Source organism: Lissotriton vulgaris, chromosome 4_1 (assembly GCF_964263255.1).
Source record: "Lissotriton vulgaris chromosome 4_1, aLisVul1.2, whole genome shotgun sequence".
Taxonomy (NCBI): domain Eukaryota; kingdom Metazoa; phylum Chordata; class Amphibia; order Caudata; family Salamandridae; genus Lissotriton; species Lissotriton vulgaris.
In genome coordinates, this window is record NC_141691.1 from 394,727,237 (window position 1) to 394,750,847 (window position 23,611).

The window sequence follows — 23,611 nt, forward strand, 5'->3', positions numbered from 1 at the left end:
GTCTCACGTATGAGTGGCCTACGACCCACACCTCCTTTCTCTCAGCCGGTGATGTGTGACCGCTGGCCTGGTGTTGGGTCAACTGCACAGTCCGCCCTGCCGCGTAGGCTTGCGCAACTGAAAACAAACAAAAGACAAGAAGCGTGAGTACATGATTACAGCTTCACAACATGTGCAATCGCACATACCTCTTATAACAATTGGAGGACCAACGCCCCACACGTTTCACTTGTTCTACATTAAGACCCCTGGCTGTAGCTTCTGTGGCAGCCCCTATACGAAAGGAATGGGTCCCAAATTCACCCGGGTCCAAGCCCGCTGCGGCAATGGCCATTGCAAGCACCCGCTGAAACTGAAACCTCGTCAGCGGGGTGGCGTCTACATGCCTCAACAATGTCCCCCCCCATGATGCCACCCTTCGTGCTAGGTAATCTTCTAAGCACTGAACCGGACACATGGATGACTCGGGGATCCTGCGAATGATCGTGCAGTCCCCCCTCCCATCCTGGTCAGTCTTGGACCTGAGAAAGGAGACAATCATCGCATCACCCCTGATCTGAACCTGCTCTCTGCACAAGCCCCCCGTCACATCCCGTTTGTTCCTTGCCACTAGCTCACTAACTCTCATAGCCCCGTGAAATGCCAGCATAAATGCAGTCCGGAACAAACAGGTCTCGAACGGGGACGAGCATGTGTTAGGGAGTGTGGTCAGCAACTGGGACAACCTGTCTAGACCTATCGGTCGTCTTACGTCCACTCTGCGACCCTCTAGGCGTTGCCACCCACGCAGCGCTTTCTGTACCGTAAAAGACGCTGTTGGGTCCAGGATGCCATGGGCCCTGGCAACAAAGGAAATGGCGGCACGATGCCTTTGGGCCGTAGCCACCGATTTCCCAGCCCTACGTAAAGACATCAGGAAAAGTACTACCCACTCCTCCTGCCCCCAAAGTCCCCCTCTCTCTGCCCCTAAAAAGGCTAAATAGGCCTGGAACGCCCCTTCATATGCCTTCCTTGTCCTGGGTGCTAGACTCTCTCCCACGAGGTGACGAAGTTCGGGGCACCGAGAGACCAGAGAGCTTCGGGGAAGGGTGCCGGCTCCGGGTCCGCTGAAGGAAGGAAACCCGAGAAAGCCTGCATGTGAAAACGAGACAGTGCATCAGCGGCCTGATTCATCACCCCAGGTACATGTTTTGCTCTGAATACCACGTTCAGCTGCATACACCGTAAGACGATTTCTTTGAGCAGCCTCAAAATCAATTTACAACGGGCTGCCTGACTATTGATGCATTCTACCACGGTCATATTGTCGGACCAGAACACAACGGAATGATCTCTGAACCCTTCTGGCCAGGTTCTAAGGGCCACCAGAATGGGAAATAGTTCGAGGAAAGCGATGTTACTTGTCAGCCCCTTCTCGTGCCACCATAGGGGCCACTTCTGTGCCGACCATTTTGTGCCGAAGATGGCGCCAAAACCTACGCTTCCTGCTGAATCTGTCCATAGCCCAAGCTCATCGGAGGACATGGCTGGCTTGTTCCAGACAACTCGACCATTGAAGTCCGCCAGAAATGCTAACCAAATCCGCATGTCCTGGCGGACCTCGGCCGATAACCTCGTGCGATGATGACCCTCCTTTAGGCCAACCATCGCTTGGGCAATTGAGCGGGAAAAGGGGCGAGCCATTGGGATCACCCTCAAGGCAAAGTTCAACTTTCCCACTAATTGTTGTAACTGCTGTAGTGTAACCTTGGATACATGTAAACACACTTGGAGGGCTGCTCTGAATTTACAGATTTTGCTGGCTGGTAAACGGAAACACCCCTCCCTTGAGTCCAACTCGATCCCCAAAAACTCGAGGCAAGTCGTGGGACCCATAGTTTTACCCGGTGCCAATGGTACACCAAACTGGCCCATCAACACACGGAATTCAGCTAAGGCCTGTGCACATGCGGGATTTCCGGCGGGGCCAAGGAACAAAAAGTCGTCAAGGTAATGCATCACATTTCGGAAACCCGTTTTCTTAGTGAACACCCATTGCAGGAAAGTACTGAATTGCTCAAAGTAAGCACATGATATAGAGCATCCCATTGGCATACACCTATCCATGTAGAATGACCCCTGGAACCCGAATCCCAGCAGACGCTGATCGTCTGGGTGTACCGGGAGCAACCGGAACGCTGACTCGATGTCTGATTTTGCCATCAGCGTCCCGGGCCCCAGGCGATTCAAGATGGCTACTGCCTCATCAAACGATGCGTATCGCACCGAACAAGCTTCCGGATCAATTGCGTCGTTCACCGAAAGACCAATGGGAGCAGACAGATTATGGATCAAACGAAACTCACCTGGGTCCTTCTTGGGGACCACCCCTAACGGAGAACAAACAAAATCTGGTACCGGGGGTACACTAAACGGGCCGGCGACCCGGCCCCGGCTAACCTCTTTGTGGATTTTTTCTTGTACTACAGATGTATGTTGTAAAACGGAAAGTTGATTTTTGCACATCCCTACACCCTGAAAGTCCCCTACCGGGATGCGGAAACCATTTGTAAAACCGTTCCGCAGCACCCCGGCAGAAGTCCGATCCGGGTAGTCGCTGAGCCAGGGAATCATTGCCAGGGTATCAATCGGGGTTGGTAAAGGCGCCCCTCGGCCTATCTTAGACCTGTTTGGCGCCTCCCTTACCCCCATTCTCACTCGTTCTGGCTCTGCACGATGACTCAGGATGGGATGATCCACACGTACTACATTCGTGTTTGAATTTACACGACCCCGGTGGCCTAGTACACTTCCCCTTGTTGAAATTAAAACAGAAACCCTTTCTCCCTGTATTGCCCGCGGGCCTCGACTGGTCGTCGGTGCTCGTACTTGGGCGAAAGGGCGTCCCCACATTCTGGCGGGAGTAATCAACAACATTGCTCCCGACCAATGGCATCCTTAACATTCCCGATTCCTTCATTTTGTCCCATGTTAGAGAATCGTAACAATCCCAAGTCAAACTCTTGTTATGTTCCTTTTCCTTCCTGAACAGATTGTCGTAACAAAACCAATGGTTGCCTTGATATGTTGTTGAGTAACCCATAATCCGTGATTGATAAACGGGAAACTCAGGAAGCAACTCAGGCCTACGTTCCCCCAGAATCGATGTGAAGATTCCCCATGCATTGCCCCAATTGCCAATGTTCTCATTTACCTTAAAGGCGGCCATTTTTGCGCGCCAAACACTCGGATGCATTAAGTCCTTTTGACTTTTCACATGCTCCACATCATAATGATCAACAAGCAAGGAAAAAATATTCACGTATTCCCCTGCCCAGATCTTTTCCTTTATGGCTAAAGGCACATGTTGTCCCAATCTCTCTCTACGAGAGGGTGCTGACTCGTCCCTTGCAATCGGCAACGGCCGCTTACCTGAACTGGACGCAGCTTCTGCCGCTTGCGGCTTGTCTATCCCCGTAAATGGCGCAGCTACTCTTGCTGCCTCTCTCTTCTCACGAAGCCCTTTTATCAGCGCCTGTGCCTCGGCAGCCGTGGCGCCACCACTACTATCCCCCAACCAAGCCGCTAGCTGTGCTGCCAGCTCGGGGGGCATGTCTTCCTTGGGCGTCGGGGTGACGACAACGGGGATTGGATTCTCCTCTATTGGAACTGGGGTCGGCGCCTCGAGCGGTGCAGGGGGAACCGGGATGTCTCCACCGGCTGGAACCTTTCTCGGCCTCTTCGGTCTCCCTCCAGCCGGCGCAGGGCCCGAACCCTCCTCCCCGTCTCGCTCTGCCAACCGTCTCTTTATGTCTGCCATATCTTTGAAAAGGGCCCGCACCATCTGGTCGGTCGACATTTTCTTTGCGACTTTCTTTGGCATCTCTCCGACGAAGTATCTAGAAGACAAAGAAAAGGATCAAAACGCTCAAAATTGGCTCTTCGTTCTGTCCCGAGCTCACGTGTGGCGAGGAGGTGCAGCTTCGGAGCACAAGAACAAGAGGACGTCTTCAGGCCTTGCGTCTCCTTTTATCCATCTTCAGGGCGGGCGTAAACCCGCCCCTGCCCGTCCCGGAGGCGGGTCTGGCTACGTCGGTGTCTAGGCCAGCCCACTCTAGGGCGGGGACAAGCGCGCCCCGGCTACGCCGCTTCGGGCATACCAGCCGAGACGCGCCTCCCGCCACAAAATGGCTTCCCGGGGGGATCGAGGCACTCCGCCATACGTTCGGGGGGACCGAGTGGTCGCCCCTTTCCATTCTTACCACAAGTGTTCCAGGGTCAGGCTTCGGGGCTACTCAGTTTCCAGAGATGTAGACGTTAATAAGGTGGCCTTGCCCTGTCTCAGATGGGCCTATCTTGGCCTGTCTTCACCCCGGTGCATTCCTTGGCGTGTCCTGCGCACATTCCATGCTGTAGGAGTAGTCCAGAGCTTTTCCATTTTAGGGCAGGACTGTGGCCCCTCCTTGTCCCTGTGAAGGCTGGGGACAGTGGCAGCTGCTACCTGGAAGCTGCAGTGGGATGGGCTGGGGTGGGGTCGGGGATGGGTTAAAAAAAGTCACTTACCTCCCAGCCAGCCGCCCCCTCTCCAACATCATCTTTCTGGCTTCTTGGGGGAGACAGAAAGCAGGAAGCACCAGGGTTCCCAGGCTCTCTGCAGCCAATCACAGTGCTGCAATACAGCATTGTGATTGGTTTGAGCACTATGACACGATGCTCAGTCAGGGTCTGGAGGGGTGGACATGTGCTGCCAGAGAGGGCCGGCCAAGCACTCATGCTCACATAGGGAGTGCAATCCACTCCTCCCACTGCTCTGAGAGCAGTCCGCACCACAAAGACGCCACTACGGGGAAAACTGAAATAATAATAACCTCCAGTTATTAACGTTTTCTTTTTTCTTTTTTTAAACTGTAAAAAGAAGTGGGGTGACGCCCCTCCACCTTAGCCGAGGAGTCGCCACTGCAGTGGGGGACTTAGTCCTACCCAGCAACAGCGCTCAGTTAAGAGGCAGCATGCAGGCAGCGGAAACTGACAATAGTGTCCAGCGCTGCGCTGTGAAGGCCGGGGGATGTAGTCCCAGCCCAGCAACAGGTCTCAGGCAAGAAGCCACGTGCAGGCAAGGTATATCGCTGTCAATACCTTTTTACAAAAAATTATCACCACAGGACTGTCTCGCTGAAATATTCAATGTCTACTACAAAGTAAAGCTCCTACAATTAAGATTCAGGGTATTGCTTTTGTATGACTGTTTGCTGAAAATGTGATCAAACAGTTTGACGTCACAGACATAAAATTAAATCATGATTCGCTTACTATTCACCTGCACTTTTATGCTAAATGATAGCAAGCGCCTGCTACAGAAATTTGGGTGAAATTGTTATGGAATCAAAACGTGCCTCAAAGCTATCATTTTTTTCAAGAGAGGGGAATTCGCCCATGTGATTGTACTCGTTGTTATATTCATAGATACAGCAGACAGATAGCTGATCAAATCGCCAATGATAAATGTTCCACCAGCACAAAAGTGGAATTGCTGGAAAGCAGTTATAATATGAGCAGTTTGGGAGGAGATGAATAGTAACACTGTGGGGCTTATTAACAAGGACCAGGGAAAATTAACGCTAAGGGCGCTTAGCGCCAATTTTTTTAACGCCCGCTATCGCTGGATAATATCGCCTGGTTATCCTGTTATTAACAACACTAACCGCCTAGGCGATAAAAAATCCAGCGATAGCTGCATTTTGGGAGGTAATCGCTGCAGCGATAAAACTACAAGGATAGGAATATTCTTGTTGATAGCCCATGGTGAATTTAGCCATGTAATCCACCTCCCATTGGATTAAATGGCTAAGTCTGAAAATTAGCAGACGTAAAAAAGCAGTGTTAACCGTGGTTAGCGCTGCTTTTTTTTTGTCTCTAACAGGGTTAGCGTGAGGCTTGATAATAGAAGAAATGTCGTTTAGCCTACATATGATTTTAGGCTGATCGTGTTGGCGTACGTTGAATACACCATGCAGGGTGTCAAGGTCCAAGATTTTATGTTCAGACCAAGGGGGTCATTCAGACCCTGTGGGCTTTCTTCTGATCCAGCGGGATGTACACTGCTGTCCTGGAAGAATAAAACTTGCCATATTTAGAGATCATTGCGTGCACTGTTGTTACTGCCACAGCAGCTCCTCTGATGGTACAAATCATTTGCTAAGGAGCCACCATGTTTCATAAAAACATTTTTGTTGTACTAAAACAAATTCCCAAAAACTAGTGATGATGACACCCTGGGAGTTTTCTCCAAGAGTGTGGGGTAGCTTTTCTTTCTGTTCGGAACCAGCAGCCTCATGCAGTCTGAAGCATTAACCATCAATGGCCCAAGTGGCATCAGGCCCTGAGGCCATTTGTGTTAGGTTTTGCCCAGCAGAACCAGCTGGGGATCCTACAAATCCATGCCTAAGATGTGAATTTAAGCTCCGGTTGTGTAATGATTGCCAAACCTGGTTTTAACCCATATTTTTATACAAGCAGCCGATAGTACATTTTATAAAGTTCCTTTTTCAAATGATCAAAAATGTGGTTTCATTATTAAATCAGAATTTGAAAATTAAGTGGCACACATTTGAATGACTTTTCCATCTTTCCCGAGGCGAAGATGAAAAGAAAGCATTTTAATCACACATGATCCTGTCTTAAAGAAAATGTAGATTTACCTGCTCAGTGGAGATATAAATATACAATAAGACAATTGAAAAATATCTATATATATTAGCAACCCTGTCTTATAGGTCCACAGGGTATACTTTAGGGGTGATATTGTTATTAGATAAAAATAGGTATCCCTACATGGCAATAACACTTTTCCCTGCCATGTGTTACTGCAGTACCTTTAAGCTGAAGCCCAACCAGAGCACAGCAGTGCTCCTGGCAGCCATATATTTTTGTCTTAGATGTAGATGGTGGAAATACATACTGCTGCCCACATATGACCGTCAGCACTCATATCATTGATACAGTTTCTGTGCTATCTACTAAGGCCTTACGTGAAAAATAAATAAGCCAATTCGTGAAACTAATTAGACTATTACCGTTATAGAGCCTGAGCACACGCAAGGTGGCACTGAATAGCAATTACAAGGGGCACAGAGTCCTAATACCACCTAAATTAAGGTCAAAGAAGTTTTTTTTTTAAATGGTGTGACCATGCAGAAAAGGTAAATTTGTTGCAGTGTTTCCCAGCATTTTTAATCTACATGTTGATCATCCCTGAAGGTCTCACAATGGTGTTGGCCACTGGTCTTGCAGTCTAGTCTTGCCTAGTATTTTTCCAACTAACTTTAATAAGTCCAGAAATGTTTTTCAAATGGTGTTGAGTCTCACTGCCACCTCCTTATTCACTAGGGAATAGCTCAGTATTGAAACGTTTCAGGTTGATTAATGGAAAAATCTTTTTTACAGGTGTCAAAATTTGTAATATTTCCTCTGTGAAACCGATTATTTCAAAAGCCACAACCCCACTCTGTCAACTTAAGGAAACTGTTACCCATTAATGCATGTGTAAAGTCTGAGCTGTGATATATTGTTGTAGAAGAAGAGCGGTAATGTTAGGGTTAAGGTACCCCATTTTATCATGAGAGAACATATTATTTCAGAGAACTACACTGGTGCTAGTTTTCGTTGTGGGGGTAACCAAATAAATTCTGAAGGGACATCTCTGTATTTCTTAAGAATTTCTAGAACCTTCAGATGGATCTCTTAGAGTTCGTCAAAGAAAATTAAATATCACCTGCAAATAAATATATTTTATGTTGTAGCATCCAACAGGCCACTCACTTTCCTAATCCCTCATTTTTTAGAGGCAAGGTATGCCACCACCAGGGCAAACAGTAGAGGAGAGATGGAGCACTCCTGTCTTTTCCCTCATTCAAGATGAAAGAATGTTGATCTCTCTTCATTTTCCACTTCCGTAGCTTTGAGTATCCCCTAGGCTGTTCCTATATACTTATGCATCACCGGGCCCAATCCTACCCTGCATGAGAAATATTGTTAAAAGCCCTATTCACATGGTCAAATACTTTTACAGCATCAGGTGACAGGCTCTAACTAGTTTGCCCCGTGTTAGCCATTTTGGTGCACTAAGCGTGCATTAGAAAAAGCTTTGGAGGTTATAGTTAAGAGACTGTCCTACAGGTGAAATCAGTATTTACGAGTGGACTGATGATTCAGTTCAGTGTCTTTTCTGCTGCACCCTTAAGACTAGCAGCCTTTAAAATGTTGGGCACTGTAACCTCAGAGATCTGCCTATGAGTTTTAGTTTTTTGACTTTTGGTTGGCAAATAGCCTTTATTTTAGCTCATCAGTGGTTACAATTTTATTTTATTCATTAATTCTCGCCCACTTTTGCATGTATTGCTATGTCCTTGCTCCACAATACATTATGCACCGTGCACAATATTTTAACTTTGAACCTGGTAGATAATAGATTTCTTTTAAGGTAGGGTTGAGGTCTTGCATCTTCCAGTTGCGCATCAATCTTTCTGCTTGTGTATTCTGTAATCTTTCAGTGACATTTTTGGAGAGACGTTTGTAGACCATGCTTCAAATTTACAGTAGTTCTGTTGGGCCATGACAACTAAGTTACCTACCTCCGCACTATATTGGTGGGCAAGGCAAGAGTTTACATTTACTTTATTTTGTGGTACACATTGGCAGTTTGCGACACCAAACATTAGTGTTTGGATTTTATCTGCAAAACAACTTTGATTGCTATAAAAATAAAAATGGAGCAAAATAGCATACCCTTCAAATATATACAGCAGTGATAAATTCTATTACACTACAAATTAGAACAGACCAAATATAATAATGCATTATGGTCCATTTATGTATTTGAGTCAAGGAGAATGAAAACGTATTGACTTTTATTTATCCCATTTTAGTAACAAATCAAAAACCACAAGAAAGTAACAAAACCGATTTGTTAACTTAAAAAAAATAATAATATTTAGAGAGTTCCCATGAATGCATTACATCTCAGATAAAAAATTAAGCAACATTTATTTTAAATAATCCACTTCATCATCCCCCTGTTCCTGGATCAGGTTTCGCTGATTACAAGCATTCACAGACTTCCAATTTTGAAGGATTAGCGATCTGGCTCTCAGTGTGACCAGAAATAGTTTATTTTTATCCACCATCTGTATTCTGGGATTCGTGGTAATCCCCAGTCTCAGTGCATGAGTATCATGGGCAAAATCAATGTTGAGCATGTGGATACCGTGTTCGTTATTGGAAGCTCAGTATCCTGCTACTTTTGGACAGTCACAGATAATATGCTGCCAGTAGGACCAGACTGGCCGTAGCGGTCACTGGGTGTTTACCCGGTGAGCTAGAAGGGTGGGGGACGGTTTGTTACTGGGGCCCGGTTTTGAAGCACTGCTGCAAAATCGGTCCGAAGTTAGAAAAGCGCAGCTGGAGTGTTCGCGCCAGCCACCACCCTGCTCCATCTTGCCGCCCCCTTTCCAGCTGGGCGAGCGTAAGTGCCAGGGCTGGTTTGCGATCCTAGCCCAGCCCTGGGTGCCAGTTTCCTTCATTCACCTTAAGATATCTAAAACATTTATCTGGTATCTGGGGATTAATTTTCTGAAGAAGTTCAGGTATTGTGTGCAGAAGCCACTGATGAGTATTGCAAATATAGGGTTCTCTCTCTGGCCGCCCTTTCCAGACCTCTGCTCTAAGGAAATCCCCAACCTTTTGATATCCATACGATTCTCAATTATGAGCAATACCTGTATCGACCGCGAACTATGTTTCAGTGGAGATGTCAGTAAGGTGAGTGGAGCTATTGATAACAGATACATTAAAATATTTGAAAAATTGTTCCTTCCGTTCAAAAAAACTTTTATATATTTGTAGCAAACGTTTTTTGGTGCCTTTATCAAACATAGTAAATCCTCCATTTTATATTCCTGTGCAATCAAATCCCCAAAGACGTTATCAACTGCTTAACCAGAACCAATGGGTAGCGAATATCTAAAAGAGGAATGAGCAAACTTAGCAAAATAATACTCCTTTAAGTTCAACAATGCAAGTCCACACTCAGTGGTTGACCTATATAAAGTGCTTAGTGGAATGCTTGGTGCTTTGTTAAACTAAATAAAATATGAAAGTAGCCCTTAAATTTCCTTTAAAAACTTGGCCTGTAAAGGTGCAGGGTAGAGCATCAAATAAAAAATTAAATAGTGGCAATAAGGGCATGCCTGTCCCATTATAGATATTGGCAATCTTGTCCATCTGGTGAGCAGGGCCTTTATTTTCTTAATAAGAGGTAGATAATTATGTACAAAAGGGTCGTCCACCTCCTCCATGGTATAGATGCCCAGACACCCTTTTGGCCTTGTGCAAAATTCTGGTTGCAGGGTATCAACCCCACAATTAAAAAAAGGATCTCAGTTTTAACCCTGTTAATTGTATAGTCACTTAAAATTGCTGACAAATATTGAACACCCTCTGTTAGCTGCATCCGGTTTTAAAACAGAGCAACGTCACCTGCATACAACTTTCTTTGCCATCCTACCCCTGGGAGAATCTATACATGTTGCATTTCTAATGGCAATTCCCAGAGGCTCAATAAAAAGCGCAATCAAGATGTCTCCCCTCTTGTGCAGGTATGCAACCTTTACAACGCAACTTTTACCACGCAGTGCTGTTACAACGCATGTATTACAACGAAAACCATTACAACGCATTACACTGGGGGGCGCTCTAGGATAAGGAATAGTTTTAATTTACTATCCAACACCTTCCCTAGTGTCCACGAGGACTGGAGTTGGAATAGTAAATTAAACTATTCACTATCCAGCACCCCCAAGTGTAATGCGTTGTAAAGGTTTTCGTTGTAATACTTGCGTTGTAACAGCATGCATGGTAAAAGCATGCGTTGTAACGTCATACATCCCTTGTACGCCCTGTATTTTATAAATACCTATTTCCTCAGAATTAATGACTAACTGTGCGATTGCGCCCTTGTAGATTTTCAAAATCACCTAGATAAGAGCAATGGAAAATCCAAACATCTAGAGGATAAAAAACAGGCTCTTCCAGTTAACCAAGTCGAAAACCTTCTCTGCAATTTGTTTACTTTGATGAGAGTTCTTTTGTAAAGAATTTGACCTCCAGTTCGAAATTATGGAGATAGATTGGCAAAAATTCAACAAATTATAGTTTGTAATATTTCTCCTATGTCTTACAGAAGTTAAAATGTTAATGTTTTTGTTTTAGGTGAATTCTACAAGCCCTTTCCCCGAAGTCAAACATGGGCGTCATTTCTCAAGCGAGTCAACCTATTCTCATTCGTCAGCAGAAGAATCACGGCCGGATGCCGGAAGTACCCACTCATCGGGATGTAGACCATCTTACAGAGAAAGGCGATCTTGGCAGGACCTGATAGAGACGCCTTTGACAAGTTCCGGGCTCCATTTTCTTCAAACAGTCCCCACTGACTCAGACTACACAACTGGACGACCTGGAATGTCACCGGAGCGGAGAAGGCAAGCAACATTACCAGTCCAAAGACGGCACAACCATGAAAGGGATGGACCATTCCCACTGGTGGAATGTCACAGAGGGCACAGTTCGCACAGCAGACCCCAAAAACAGCGCAGTCAGAGTTTACCAAGGAATAGAGAGGTCAGGGGGAAAGGACGTACAAAGACAACAGAGCTAACCGAGGAGAAATTAGAAGAGGAAATTCATATGACACAAATAAATTGTCCCAACAAAGAAGGTAATTTTTTTTCTGTATTTCAGGAATTGTGTGTTAGATTCTTGAAGTGTGCAAAATTGCATGTATGGAATGGAAACTATGTGTTGTTCAGCATTATGGCCTTTTTGTAGACATAGGGCCCGAATATTTGGAGCCATCCGAGTAAATTACTTTGGCACCCTGGTGGCGGTCCTGACTGCCAAATGTTGAAATGCAACTCAGGCTGGAGGATATTGTAACCATTGACAGGTACCGCAGTCAAAGCAGTTTGTGCCTTTATATTGCAACTTTGTCCTACACAGCTCCATCAAATATGACGGAGCTGTACGGCAAATTAACACGTTTCTTTATTTAGGATAAAAAATGAAAAACCAAGTGTGATTTTGTTTTTGAAAATAAAAAAGTGCCCCTTCACAATGGGAGTTATCTCCCATTGCGAGAGGTCATTTTGCAGTTTTCACTGCCCTTGCGCTCAAGGTTTTCTTGGCTGTCGCAGGCAGTACAAAAAAAACCTGAATGTTCACCCATCGAAATTAGATGGGCAAACATGAAGGTCAACCTCTGACGGCCCTTACTCCATCAGGCCGTCGGAGGGGTGTAACCATGGTGGAGTCAGAGTAGTCTCCGCCGTGGTTACACCAAAGGTGCACATGCATTTAAATTGAGAGGGCGGACCATTATGTTGGCCGAAAGTATACTCCATTGCTATTGCAAAGGAGTACCCTTTCCACCAAGATATAAATCGGGCCTTTATCTTCAAACAAATACATAACAGTTTTCCTGATGATAGACGAGACTCAAGCAAGATATGTGATGGAAAATTCCTAAGCAATATCCTCTCTATATAAATATTCCATGTATTTATCCGGCAATTTAATTTCCACTTACTGTAAACAAAGGGAAAACCTGATGTTTCCTTAAGTTTCTGCAGAGTTTTTGTTGATAATCTAACTTATCTCTCATCATTTCCCTAAAACGATGGCCCACAAGGAATACTATATTGAGCATTATCTGTTTTGAGGAACAACAGGAACCTCCACATTTTACACCTGATACAGTAAACTACATGTTCACAAGAACAGAAAATGCTACGGTTCAGGTCAAGAAAAAAATACAATTGTTAGTAAATTACTTCATTATCTCAAGGTTACAACACTTCCCTAATTTCGTATTAATTCAACAGGAAACTATTGTTCTGTTCGTCATCATCCCGCAATAGTAGATAGCCTAGGAATGCTGATGCTTACCTAACATTTAAAATAATCTAACACTGGCTTGGAGGCCTGTCAGCTCTCAGGGCTAAAACAGTCTTCCAAATTACACCCTGCCTTAAAATGTGTACTGTTTTAGGGTTGGGATGTTGCGGGAAAGAATGAAGTTAAATGAGATGACTTGGAACCTGATTCCACTCTATTATAGCAACATGTCCTTTCAGATGGCAGCGCAAAATATTCTTACACGTAGTGGCCCAACCACTCTACGTCAAATAAATCTAGTGTGAAAAAGCACAAAGATGTAATGTAGATGTGATGCAGGGTGGGGTGCTTCTGAGAACATGGCATCTAGGCATTCACAAGAAAGCAAGCATTGGAATCACATTCTCTTCATGAATTTTGACATGGGGAAAGGTTGTGTTTTCTGAAGATGTGTAGTAGGTTTAGACTGGTGGACCTCTGACTCTGAAGGCAGTACTAATCAGTCTCTTAAAACAGTACCTGATCCACATATATGGTTGTTAGATTTGGGAGTCTCTAGTTGGGACAGGTAGGTACTTGTGATAAATAGGGGCCCTCAACTCTAGTCAGGATAAGGGGATTACACGCCTAAAATAACCCCTGCTCACCCCCTTTATAGCTTGGCACGAGCAGACAGGCTTTATCTCAGAGGCGTTGTGTGTTAAGCATTTGTAATCACATACAGTAACCCAGTGACAAAACTACAAATGGACACCACACAGGTTTTATATAAAAAATAAGTATACTTAATATGGAGTTACCACAAGACCATAAATGACAAAAAACACAATACTGTTACTTTAAGATGGTAGATTTAAGCTTAGTTCAGTTCAGTTCGTAGATGCGACACTTTGATTCAATTTACCTTGAGCTGCGTTACGCTTCCACAACAAGCAATGTCTTAGCAATGGGAATGCGGCAAAGTTCAGATACAAAGAAATAAAGATGTGAAGATCTTCCAGATGCGGCAGAAGCAAAGTACACAAAGTTCCTTTCTCCTTCCTTTGGCAGTAAGGCAACCACTGCAGGCCAATCCCCCCAGCAGCACTTCAGCTTGGGAATAGTCTCTCCTCAGTTTCTTCAGGTTCCTCTACTCAGTAAAGGTTTCTTCTTGTAGTCAAACGTGATCTAATTTCATGGGATCAGGGTCCCAATATTTATACCCCAAAATTCTTTGTTCTCTAAGGGGAGAGGGGCCTTTGCCCAGTCCAAACCAGTTCTGAAGCACTCTGTTTACCAGACTTCTAATATCTTTTCACAGTGCAGGGCAGAAACATCAGAGGCTCCACAGGAGGTGGAGCCAGCATTGTGGAAGGCACGTACAGTCCTGGAGCACTTTGTTTACAGGACTCCTTCTCTTCTTTCAGTGTGCAGGGCAGGGACATCATCCGCTCCCCACGGGGTGGAGCTAGCATTGTGGAACGCAGGCACAGCCCTATTCAAGGTTCAGGTGCAACTCCTCCCTCCCATCTAGATGCAGATCTCTCTATTCACCACTGGGTGACTTGGCCTGTCTCTTGGAATCCCCCAGCCCTGTCACTCAGAAAACCAGACAAAGGAATACACAACCTAACAGAGGCAGGTTTGAATGGTTAGAGAAGCAAATACCTACTTTCTAAAAGTGGTATGTGCAAACACAGAATGTTAAAACCAACTTCACTAAAAGATGTATTTCATCATTCTGAGTTCAGGCATACTAAATTTCTACCATGTTCTCTGAGACAGTTATGATTATAAACATGTAATAATCTAACAGCCCATTCTGGCCAATCAAGAACAGTTAGCCTTGCAATAGTGAAAAACGAAAATGGCTGTAATTCACTATTAGAACATGCCACAAACACCAGGGCTTGTCCTACCTTATACTTACAATGCACCCTGCCCTTGGGCCTACCATAGGGGTGACTGATATGAAGAAAAGGGAAGGTTTAGGGACTGGCAAGTGGGTGCACTTGCCCAGTTAGCATGACAGTACCAGACTGCACGCAGGCTCTGCAATGGCTGACCTTAGACACATTTTACAAAGCTGCTTCTATGGGTGGCACAACCAGTGCTGTAGGCCCAACAGCAGCACTTGGATTTACATGCCCTGGGCACACTCAGTGCACTGGACTAGGGTCTGGCAAGTAAACCAAATAGCCAAACATGGAACCACTGATTAATACATCAATCTACAATTGGGAGCACTTGCACTGTGGCACTGAATAGCAGTGGCACAGTGCCCAAAACATCTAGTACCAGCAAAAATGCATGAGGCAACAGCACATGGAAGGGAGACCCACGTCAATGGTGCCAGGTCTAACAATGGTGAATTGTTCATTTGGCATGGTATTGTTAGGCTTTTTTCGCCTATGTTGAAAGTTTTATACGTATCTGGTATCTGTCATGTACAGTTGAAGAATATAACTTTTGCATCAATGCAACAAAGTGGCTGTTCCCTCAATTTACATTTGGACATGACCTGTGTGAATAGAATTATGTCTTGCCATGTGCAAGTGCTCCCAATTAAATATGCTGGTTCAATGGTAGAACAGGTGGAGAGACAAGCTAAATCAATGCTATAGTTTACATCCTCATATTTATTGAACCCATCCTAATAACCAAATATGAGGATTTAAGGACAGTCCTTTGGTCTATTGGTCCATTTAGCCATCCTGTGATCAATCCAGAACTCGTTGTAAAAACAGGACACAGGTGCTCCCATTGAGATAATTGTAAGACAATCACACGCAGATACCAATAGCTCAGCAAAACCTGAGCTATCACTATCTGCATCATAAGCCTGGTGGTTTCATTTCACTTTTTATAACAAATAAATAAAGAAATAGAACATTTAAATATCTAGGTTTTTGGAGCTTCTAAACAGATAGTGTTCTGGATGGGATGCTAAAGGCATTTATTTTGCCACCCAGATTTTCACAAGACAAGGCCCCTCTCTTTGCACCTTTTAATCTGCAACCATTCCTAGCAGCTACTCTGTTGAGATTTCAAATTCTTTCGTCTGAAGTTTTGACTGTATTGCAGAATAACTCTATGATCCTCAGTGGCATAGTGGCATAGGGAATTATGAGCAATCTTCAGTTACTGTAGGTGTCTTCAAGTTCAGTAGAACCCCTCACCTTCACAGGTATATCCTTCATATACTTCATCTTGTCATACTCACACTTTCAACCAATCTGTACCTTTTACTCCTTATCCTTTCACCTGTTATCACCAGCATCAAACTAACCTTTATTCCAACTCTTCCAACCTGGAACCAACTTACAATCAGGTTGTCTCCCTCTGAAAAGATCAAATGGATTCTTGTCAGTAGTCTGATGAGGTGATAGATGAAAAGCAACAGTCCTCTTCCCCAATTCTTCCTTCAAGTTTAAACTAGACACTCTAGCTAACTGTGTTCCATCTTTTAATTTTCATGTTGAAACTTTCAACCACATCAATAGTCTTAGTGCATAATCCCACAATATTTCAGAACATCTTCAATCTCTCAAGCACATAGCTGTGCCCCATTGTACATGAGAAGAGGTTTCAGAAAACCCTCACTATCGAATCTAATGTTTAAAAATCTTATCACACTACCAGAGGTTATGTCACACACTCTTAGAACAATGGTCCATCAACAACACAGATAAACAAACAGATCAGCCAACAACAATAGGTAAGCCATGTACATTTCCTCTTTGGTAAGGCCTACTATTTCTAAATTTACATCTTACCAGGAGTTCTGTGCCGGTTGATGCACATACATGGAAGACACTCGTATTCTAAGACCTTTATCACTCCCACAACATTCCAAGCCTTCCTCTATGGAACTTTCCATCTCAAAAGGAGGTCACCAAATGTCTGCACACATTTTCTCCTTAAATTTAACAACTCCTAGATCTCCCAAATGTGCTAACTCAAAGACTTTTCTGCACAACAAAGACATTACTAAGCTATTACCTCTGAATAACATGCCATTATGTTCAAAAGTTAATCTAGAACCAATCCAGATAGTTTAGGAGGAGCTTCAAAACCTTTTTACTGCCCCAACACCGCAGAACCTTTCAGTAACCTCAGTGAAAACAGAGTAGCCCAGCACATCAGGCATTCACTCATCCAGTTGAATGGCACCACGGGTCACTGCACTAACTCCCACTCAGACATCTATCTCCTCCTCCATATTAGACTGGATCTCATCCAAAACATGAATATGAATAAGTGACCTGCCACAACATTATACACACTTGGAAAATACTCAATGACAAATTTAAATGTTTGTAAAATGATAACCCAGTTTCAAATTCTGGTCAAGTCTCTGTCAAAGCACTTAATTTAGAAAAAGTTTTCACAGCAGATTATGTTTTGATTTCAAAATGTGCACTCCACAACAAAATCCTAAAATCGTCAATGAATGGTCTACTAACTGCCAGTGCTTCTTTCTTATTGACAGAGTAATTAATCCTTGCCCTTCTCAATTCATTCAATGCAAAGACAGCTGCTCTCTCCTTTTCTTCCACCAACAGAAACACCTAGCCTTTACAACTGGCATCTATGACAAACAACATATTCTTCTCCAGGTGTGAAAGCCTTCGAACACAGTGCTTTGTCCAGGTATTTCTTAGTCATGTTAAATTCCAGAGTGCATTTCTCATTCCACAAAAAGTCAGAATTCTTAGGTAAACACCTCTTCACTACAGTTTTGAATCACAAATCTTTCACAAAGCTTGTATTTTATTCTACCATGCTTAGAAAAATGTAATCTCTTTCTTGTTCTGCGGTTTCTCAAGACTCCAGATAGATACCACTAGATCTTTTTTTGGACGAACCTCCTCACAACTGATCTCATGTACTAAATTAGATAGCTCACGTTAACAAAACAGTATTTATCTGCCCTTAAAATAAGTCTCAAACGTTCCCTGAATAGACTTAACTCTTAGGGTGTGCTAATGCCATGTTCTACCAAACACCAAAATATCATCCTGATAAAACAGCACCCCAGAGATTTCACAAAGGAAAGAGGTCATTACTCTGAATTCCAAAAGGAATACAATTCAATTTCTACACAGCCATGGGCATGATGACTGTAGTGAGTTCCTTTGGCTTTTCAAGAGGCCTTAGCCGGAGATAAGCTGCGGCCAAGTTAAGGGTGGTAAAATACTTCACCCCTCCCAAGGGCACGAGAACCTCTGTGATGTTGGATAGGGAATAATTATCCACCATCACCAGCTCCTTGTTTACAGAACGATGATTTCAACGTACAAGTATACCCCCATTAGCATTTTTGGTTACGAATACCGGCACCAACCATTCTATTGCCTTTACTGGTACAATCAACCCAGCTGCTTTGCATAAACCTTTCCAATTTCAACCTTATTGCATCATACAACGATATTGGTAATTCCTCATTTTGGGCTGAGATTGGTTAGCACCCTTAGACACCCAAATGTAAAGTACAAAGCCTTTTAGACATCATAACTCATAGCTGAAAACAGAAGGGAAAATAAACTGAAATATTGTACATCTATCCGCCGCTTGCTTGATTTGAACTTGTGGATCATCAGCATGTGTGCCTAACCAAATTCTTAAATCCTTTTGATGTGGCCAACCTAATATCTTATCTTTGCCACTTATGTGTTATCTTGGATGGTCATATCTCCAAACTGATTTAAAAAAACAAGACATGTATTGCCTGACATCATATCCCATGGCCACACGTGCATACGTTTTAGTTTTATTGAATGCTCAAACAGATTTTCATACTCACTCTCTGAAATGGTTGGCAACCCCTTTTATTGCTGAGTGACACCCACTCCTCAAGATGCCTACGTGTTTCATTTCTATTTTCCACCTGGAAAATGACCGCATCAGACTACTACCTGATTTTATGTCTTTTTCCTAGATGAAGGCCCACCACTACAGCATTTGACATAACGGATCCTTCTCAAATATCTGTTGCAGGTGGCACTGATGGCAGCACATCCTTTACTACTTGCTGTGAAACCTGTCATACCACATTTAAAGCACTGCCCATTGGAACTAATTCCACGTTCTTCCTTTCTATAGCCTAATACCCTCAACACACCACTACCATTACCACACGTGCCTTCCTCTTGCTTAAGCTCATTCACACATTTTACTATGTGTTTTACCCTTTCTGTTACCAATCATCTTTGAGCCACAACTCTTCACGCACTTTCTCCAAATGTCATTAAGCAAAAACTGGGCACAAATTCTCTCATCGTTTTTGATGACCGTTGCAGTCTTCAAATGCTATTACATATTCCTCTATTGTTTCATTTTCAGCCTTTTCCAAAGTGGTACCTTTACAGCATGGTTGACATTCTTGGAAGGAGGTGTAGATCAAGTTTTTCATACATACCTCATACTCATCCAACTTCTCACAGTCTCTCTATTCAGATCAGGGAGGGGCTCCCAAACCTTGAGTCCTTTTGATCCCAAATAGTGAAATAATAGTGCCATCTTTCTATTTACACCCATATTGGGTACATAGACTCTTGCATAGTTTTCAATAACCTTTCTTCATGTAGCCCATCACAAAGAAGGTTCGCCATTGTTACTCAAAGAAATGAGGATGTGGGATGTTCTGTATGTCTTTTACTTTAAGACAATTTAAAACATCACCCTCGCACCAGTTCCGGGGAAAAATTGACTGGCACTTTGACAAACTCTCCTACTTCATATGTCAAGGTAACTGAATCAAAATAGTTCATCAGAAAGGTGATCAATTAAAATGTAAAATGATTTCAAACTTAAATTGATCACTCAAGCTGTTAGGTAATAACCACTTCAAATACAAATTAAAAGCTGTGCTTACCAGTGATAGGACAAACAAATCGCGTCATTTCACATTTAGGTTAATATTCCAACACTCGATGTTTCACTTTTTCCCATAGAAATGTCTAAGAGAACATCTGGATAGTAAAATGTCATTGAATTAATAATGTGCCCATACCTAGAATTCTATGCCAATAGAAGAACTGTAGTGTGTCCCTCACTGACAGCCTACCTTTGTGTCAAAATCAGGTCAAACAGGACAAACTCAACACCCTCTAAATCCTATGATTCTCAGACCACAGTCACCTAGCCTGAGATAACAGATTAGGCGAGAGAGTGTGATCAAAGTAAATGAAAACCAATTAAATGATGTGCCAACAGCCTGTATGTATGTTGGTTCTGTGCCACCTACATAAAATGTGCTTTCTCTGTCTCCTCATAAGATGGTGCCTTCGTATCATCTCTCAAGTCTCTTGTCTTTCTGTTTTTGGAAAGCAACACAAACACAATGGTTCCACAGATGATGTTTCAGGAAGGCCTCCACTTCTGCCCATGCATTATCACGTCACAGCTCTGAGTCATGTAACTGACTGCTTGTGGAACGCAATGCTATCTTATGCATTCCATATAAACTGTTTCAATTATGTTATGACCCTTCATTCATGTCTGTGCCTTGTCACATTACTGCTCCGTATCACACAATTGCCAGCTTGTGGAGCGCAACACTATTTTATTCCTTGTACATTCTGTGTAAACTCTTGAGGAGCTAGCCTTCTGCCCATTCCCCACAGCCTCACTTGACTGTTATTCCTTGCGATGCTCGGTCTTCTGCAAAAACCTCCTCCTGCCAAAGCAGTTTAGGATCTGCTTCTCCTCACCCACTGCATCCTCTGTGCATCTTTGTGGTGCAGGCCAAAGCTGTTCAAAGATTAGCACGTTAAGATGTCTCAATACACAGGATAGTCCACTCTTAACCACTCTGTACTAGTGGTGCACTTGTAAAAGAAAAGGACTATCACTTACAAGTCAAAATGTAAGTTTATTCAAGACAACTCAGGCACAGTTCTCCCTTCAATGCAGCTCCTTCACAACTGCCACTTCTGGAACATCCCCTTCAAAGACTCTATGGTTCTATTCTACAAATAAAACTAGGAGTTGTTGATCAGATACTTCACAGTAAACCTAAAGAAGTTCTTTTTAAGACCAGTTCATGAAATTGTGGGTTTGCCAGCAATACACTATACAATAATTCACGATGTGGTGGTACCACTGATTTATAGTCTCCAAACACCAAATTACCTTATTATGATTATTTAAGTAATTAAGATTATAGGAGATCTAAGTATTTGCTTCTGTCCTTTTCCCATCTGATTGATGGGTGAGTATATGTGTGTCTGAATGAGGGACTCATTATGTAGTGTACTGCTTTAACTTTACTGTGGTGTCAGAAGAATGTCTGTCTGTGGACGTGGGACACATGGCACTATCTTGCTGTCATCAAGATTTCAAATTCTGACAAAAGCTTGAAGTTCTAAGCACATTCTGAAATGAGGAAAGCATTGACTGGCCCTGATTTTGACAAACCTAACAACATTGAGAAGAGCCATAATTACTGGTAAGTTTTTATGAGCCAGAAAGTTAACTCCAACATAACTGTTGATAACTGATGTTGTTGTCCACAAGGATCTTAAAATGTCTCTAAAAATACATGGTCATGTCCAATGAAAAGCTGCTGAAAAATAAGTATTATCTAAAATGCTATTGCTCATTTCAATTTGCTATATAAAACCATAATTTTTTTATAGGAACTAAAATGGAGTGTATTTAAAATATGACAGTTTGGATACCTGTTCAATTTTGCACGATGCAGTGTGGTGTGGTTTGCAGAATATACTATAATTCATCAATTTGTATTGTTGCTTCAGTTCCTACTTAAAAACTTGATGGTGCTTCTAGCTAGTACTTTATTGCCATATTCAAACTCATTAGTTCATTCATTCATTTGCTCATTCATTAAAAAAGACTGCATTTAAAAGAGAATAAAACAATGTAAACAAATGGTAATATTATTGGTAGGAAAGTAAGATTCGGTGCTCACCAATTGTCTCCTAGTTCCAGATACTTTTATTTTAACATTGTGTATAATCTTGAAGGCAGGCCCTGGAAGTCCTAATTTTCTATCTTTGCCTAGGAAAAGTGGCAACACATATCTCTAGTATAAAATGGTTAGAGATGTATTAAATGTCTGAATTATGTTTTCTTTAAATGCATTAGAAAATTATATTACAGAGGAAAATGAGAGAGAACTCTGCCCACATGTCAAGTAGCAATTTCCATATAGCAAGTAGAAAAACTAGATTACCTGTAACTTGGTGGAGGATCTAGGCACTAGATAGTTCTTTTACATATCCACTGGCTTGCATTAATCTTTAGATTTGATATTTTGTTTGAATATGGAGTTCCACAAGTACTTTTTTTCAGATGCTCAAATATGCCTCCTCAGCTGATCAGTTTGTGGACTTATCACAAGTGTAGAATTCAAAACAAACACAGTGCCAAATTCCTATGGCTCTATTCAGGACCTACCATGTACAATACATCAACACCATACAACATAGTGCTTATACCCCTGGGGTGACATTCAAATTATAACCCTTTAGGTACAGTAAACACAGTCTTGTCTTGTCCATCAGGTGTACCAAAATTAATATAAACATCAGCAGCAGCAGCAATCTTTTCCGTAATTAAGAAATTCAATAGTACATCGGATAGCAAGTGTCCTGGTAGATATTCAGTTTTAATCTCATTCATAATGAAATAAGAGTGACCTGGCTCAAATCACAAAAAAGCAGCCAGATAGTCCTAGCTTCTTTCACTGCATTACATTCTGTAGAATCTAAAGGCACAAGGTGGCAGAATAAAATATCCAATGTTACTTTTCCTTGTTTAGTGAAAAAGTGCACCAACTAAGCAGAACAAAAGTTCAGAAGGAACTCTAATGTGGTGACAAATGTCCTTGTTGGATATGGATTTTGCCCAGTTTCTGAAATCCTTGATTGATAGTTGCTTTTGGTAAAGTTGTAAGAGAAACGTGGGACCTATGTTTTGTGATTTAATGGAAGATTTCTGGAAATCAACTTGCTTCCTGCAAGATCAGAGGCAACATGCAATGTCATACAGAATCCCATCTTTTCAGAAAATCAACTGAACAATTTGTTGACAATGACTCAAGGGAAAGCAAAATGCCTTCGACAGATTGTCCCAGAAATGTATGCTACTTAACCCTTCCAAACGTATGCGCAGAAATAGCTACTGCACTGATGTCCTCACTTGAATCTACACTGAAGCTTGCAGGTTTTAAGACAACTACATGTTCTTTCAAATTGAACTGATGATTTCATCATTATCAGCAGGTGGAGGCAGCAGCTAGAACGTATAATGTTCCATTCACAGTAATATGAAAGCAATAGCCTCATGAAACCATGTATCAGATGGAGATTTTTTTTGACTTGATATGTTAGTCTTGGACATGTATACCATAAGGAGATATATGGGGAAAGCAAAGAGTCTCAATTAAGAAATAATCAGGATGCCTCAGCTTTGTCATCTAGAATACTGTGGGATGGTGAAAGCTCCTCATACATGGGAGTAAAAGGCAGCTATGGGAGCAGTCTCTCTCAGTTAAAGGTCAATGAAAGAAGGATCGAACTTCTGAAGTGTTTGGTTAAAGAGGAGCCACATTGAAATGCTGGATCCTTACTAATTTAGGAATGCAATGAGAATTTGCCAAAGGAAGCATAAGGAACATCCATTCAATGACTGGTGGATATAGAAAAAACCCGGATGGTAATAAAACAGTGTTCTGTTGAAT

General features: G+C 42.8%; 1 protein-coding gene across 1 annotated transcript in view; it reads left to right on the top strand.

The window, feature by feature from the left end:
• The window catches only part of LOC147718790 (connector enhancer of kinase suppressor of ras 2-like), a 1,944,591-nt gene that overhangs the window by 1,811,345 nt on the left and 109,635 nt on the right, over positions 1-23,611 (top strand). Inside the window, exon 23 of the mRNA XM_086967239.1 lies at positions 11,245-11,749. Within this exon, the coding sequence (XP_086823365.1) occupies positions 11,245-11,749 (505 nt within the window). The remainder of the gene's footprint in view (positions 1-11,244; positions 11,750-23,611) is intronic.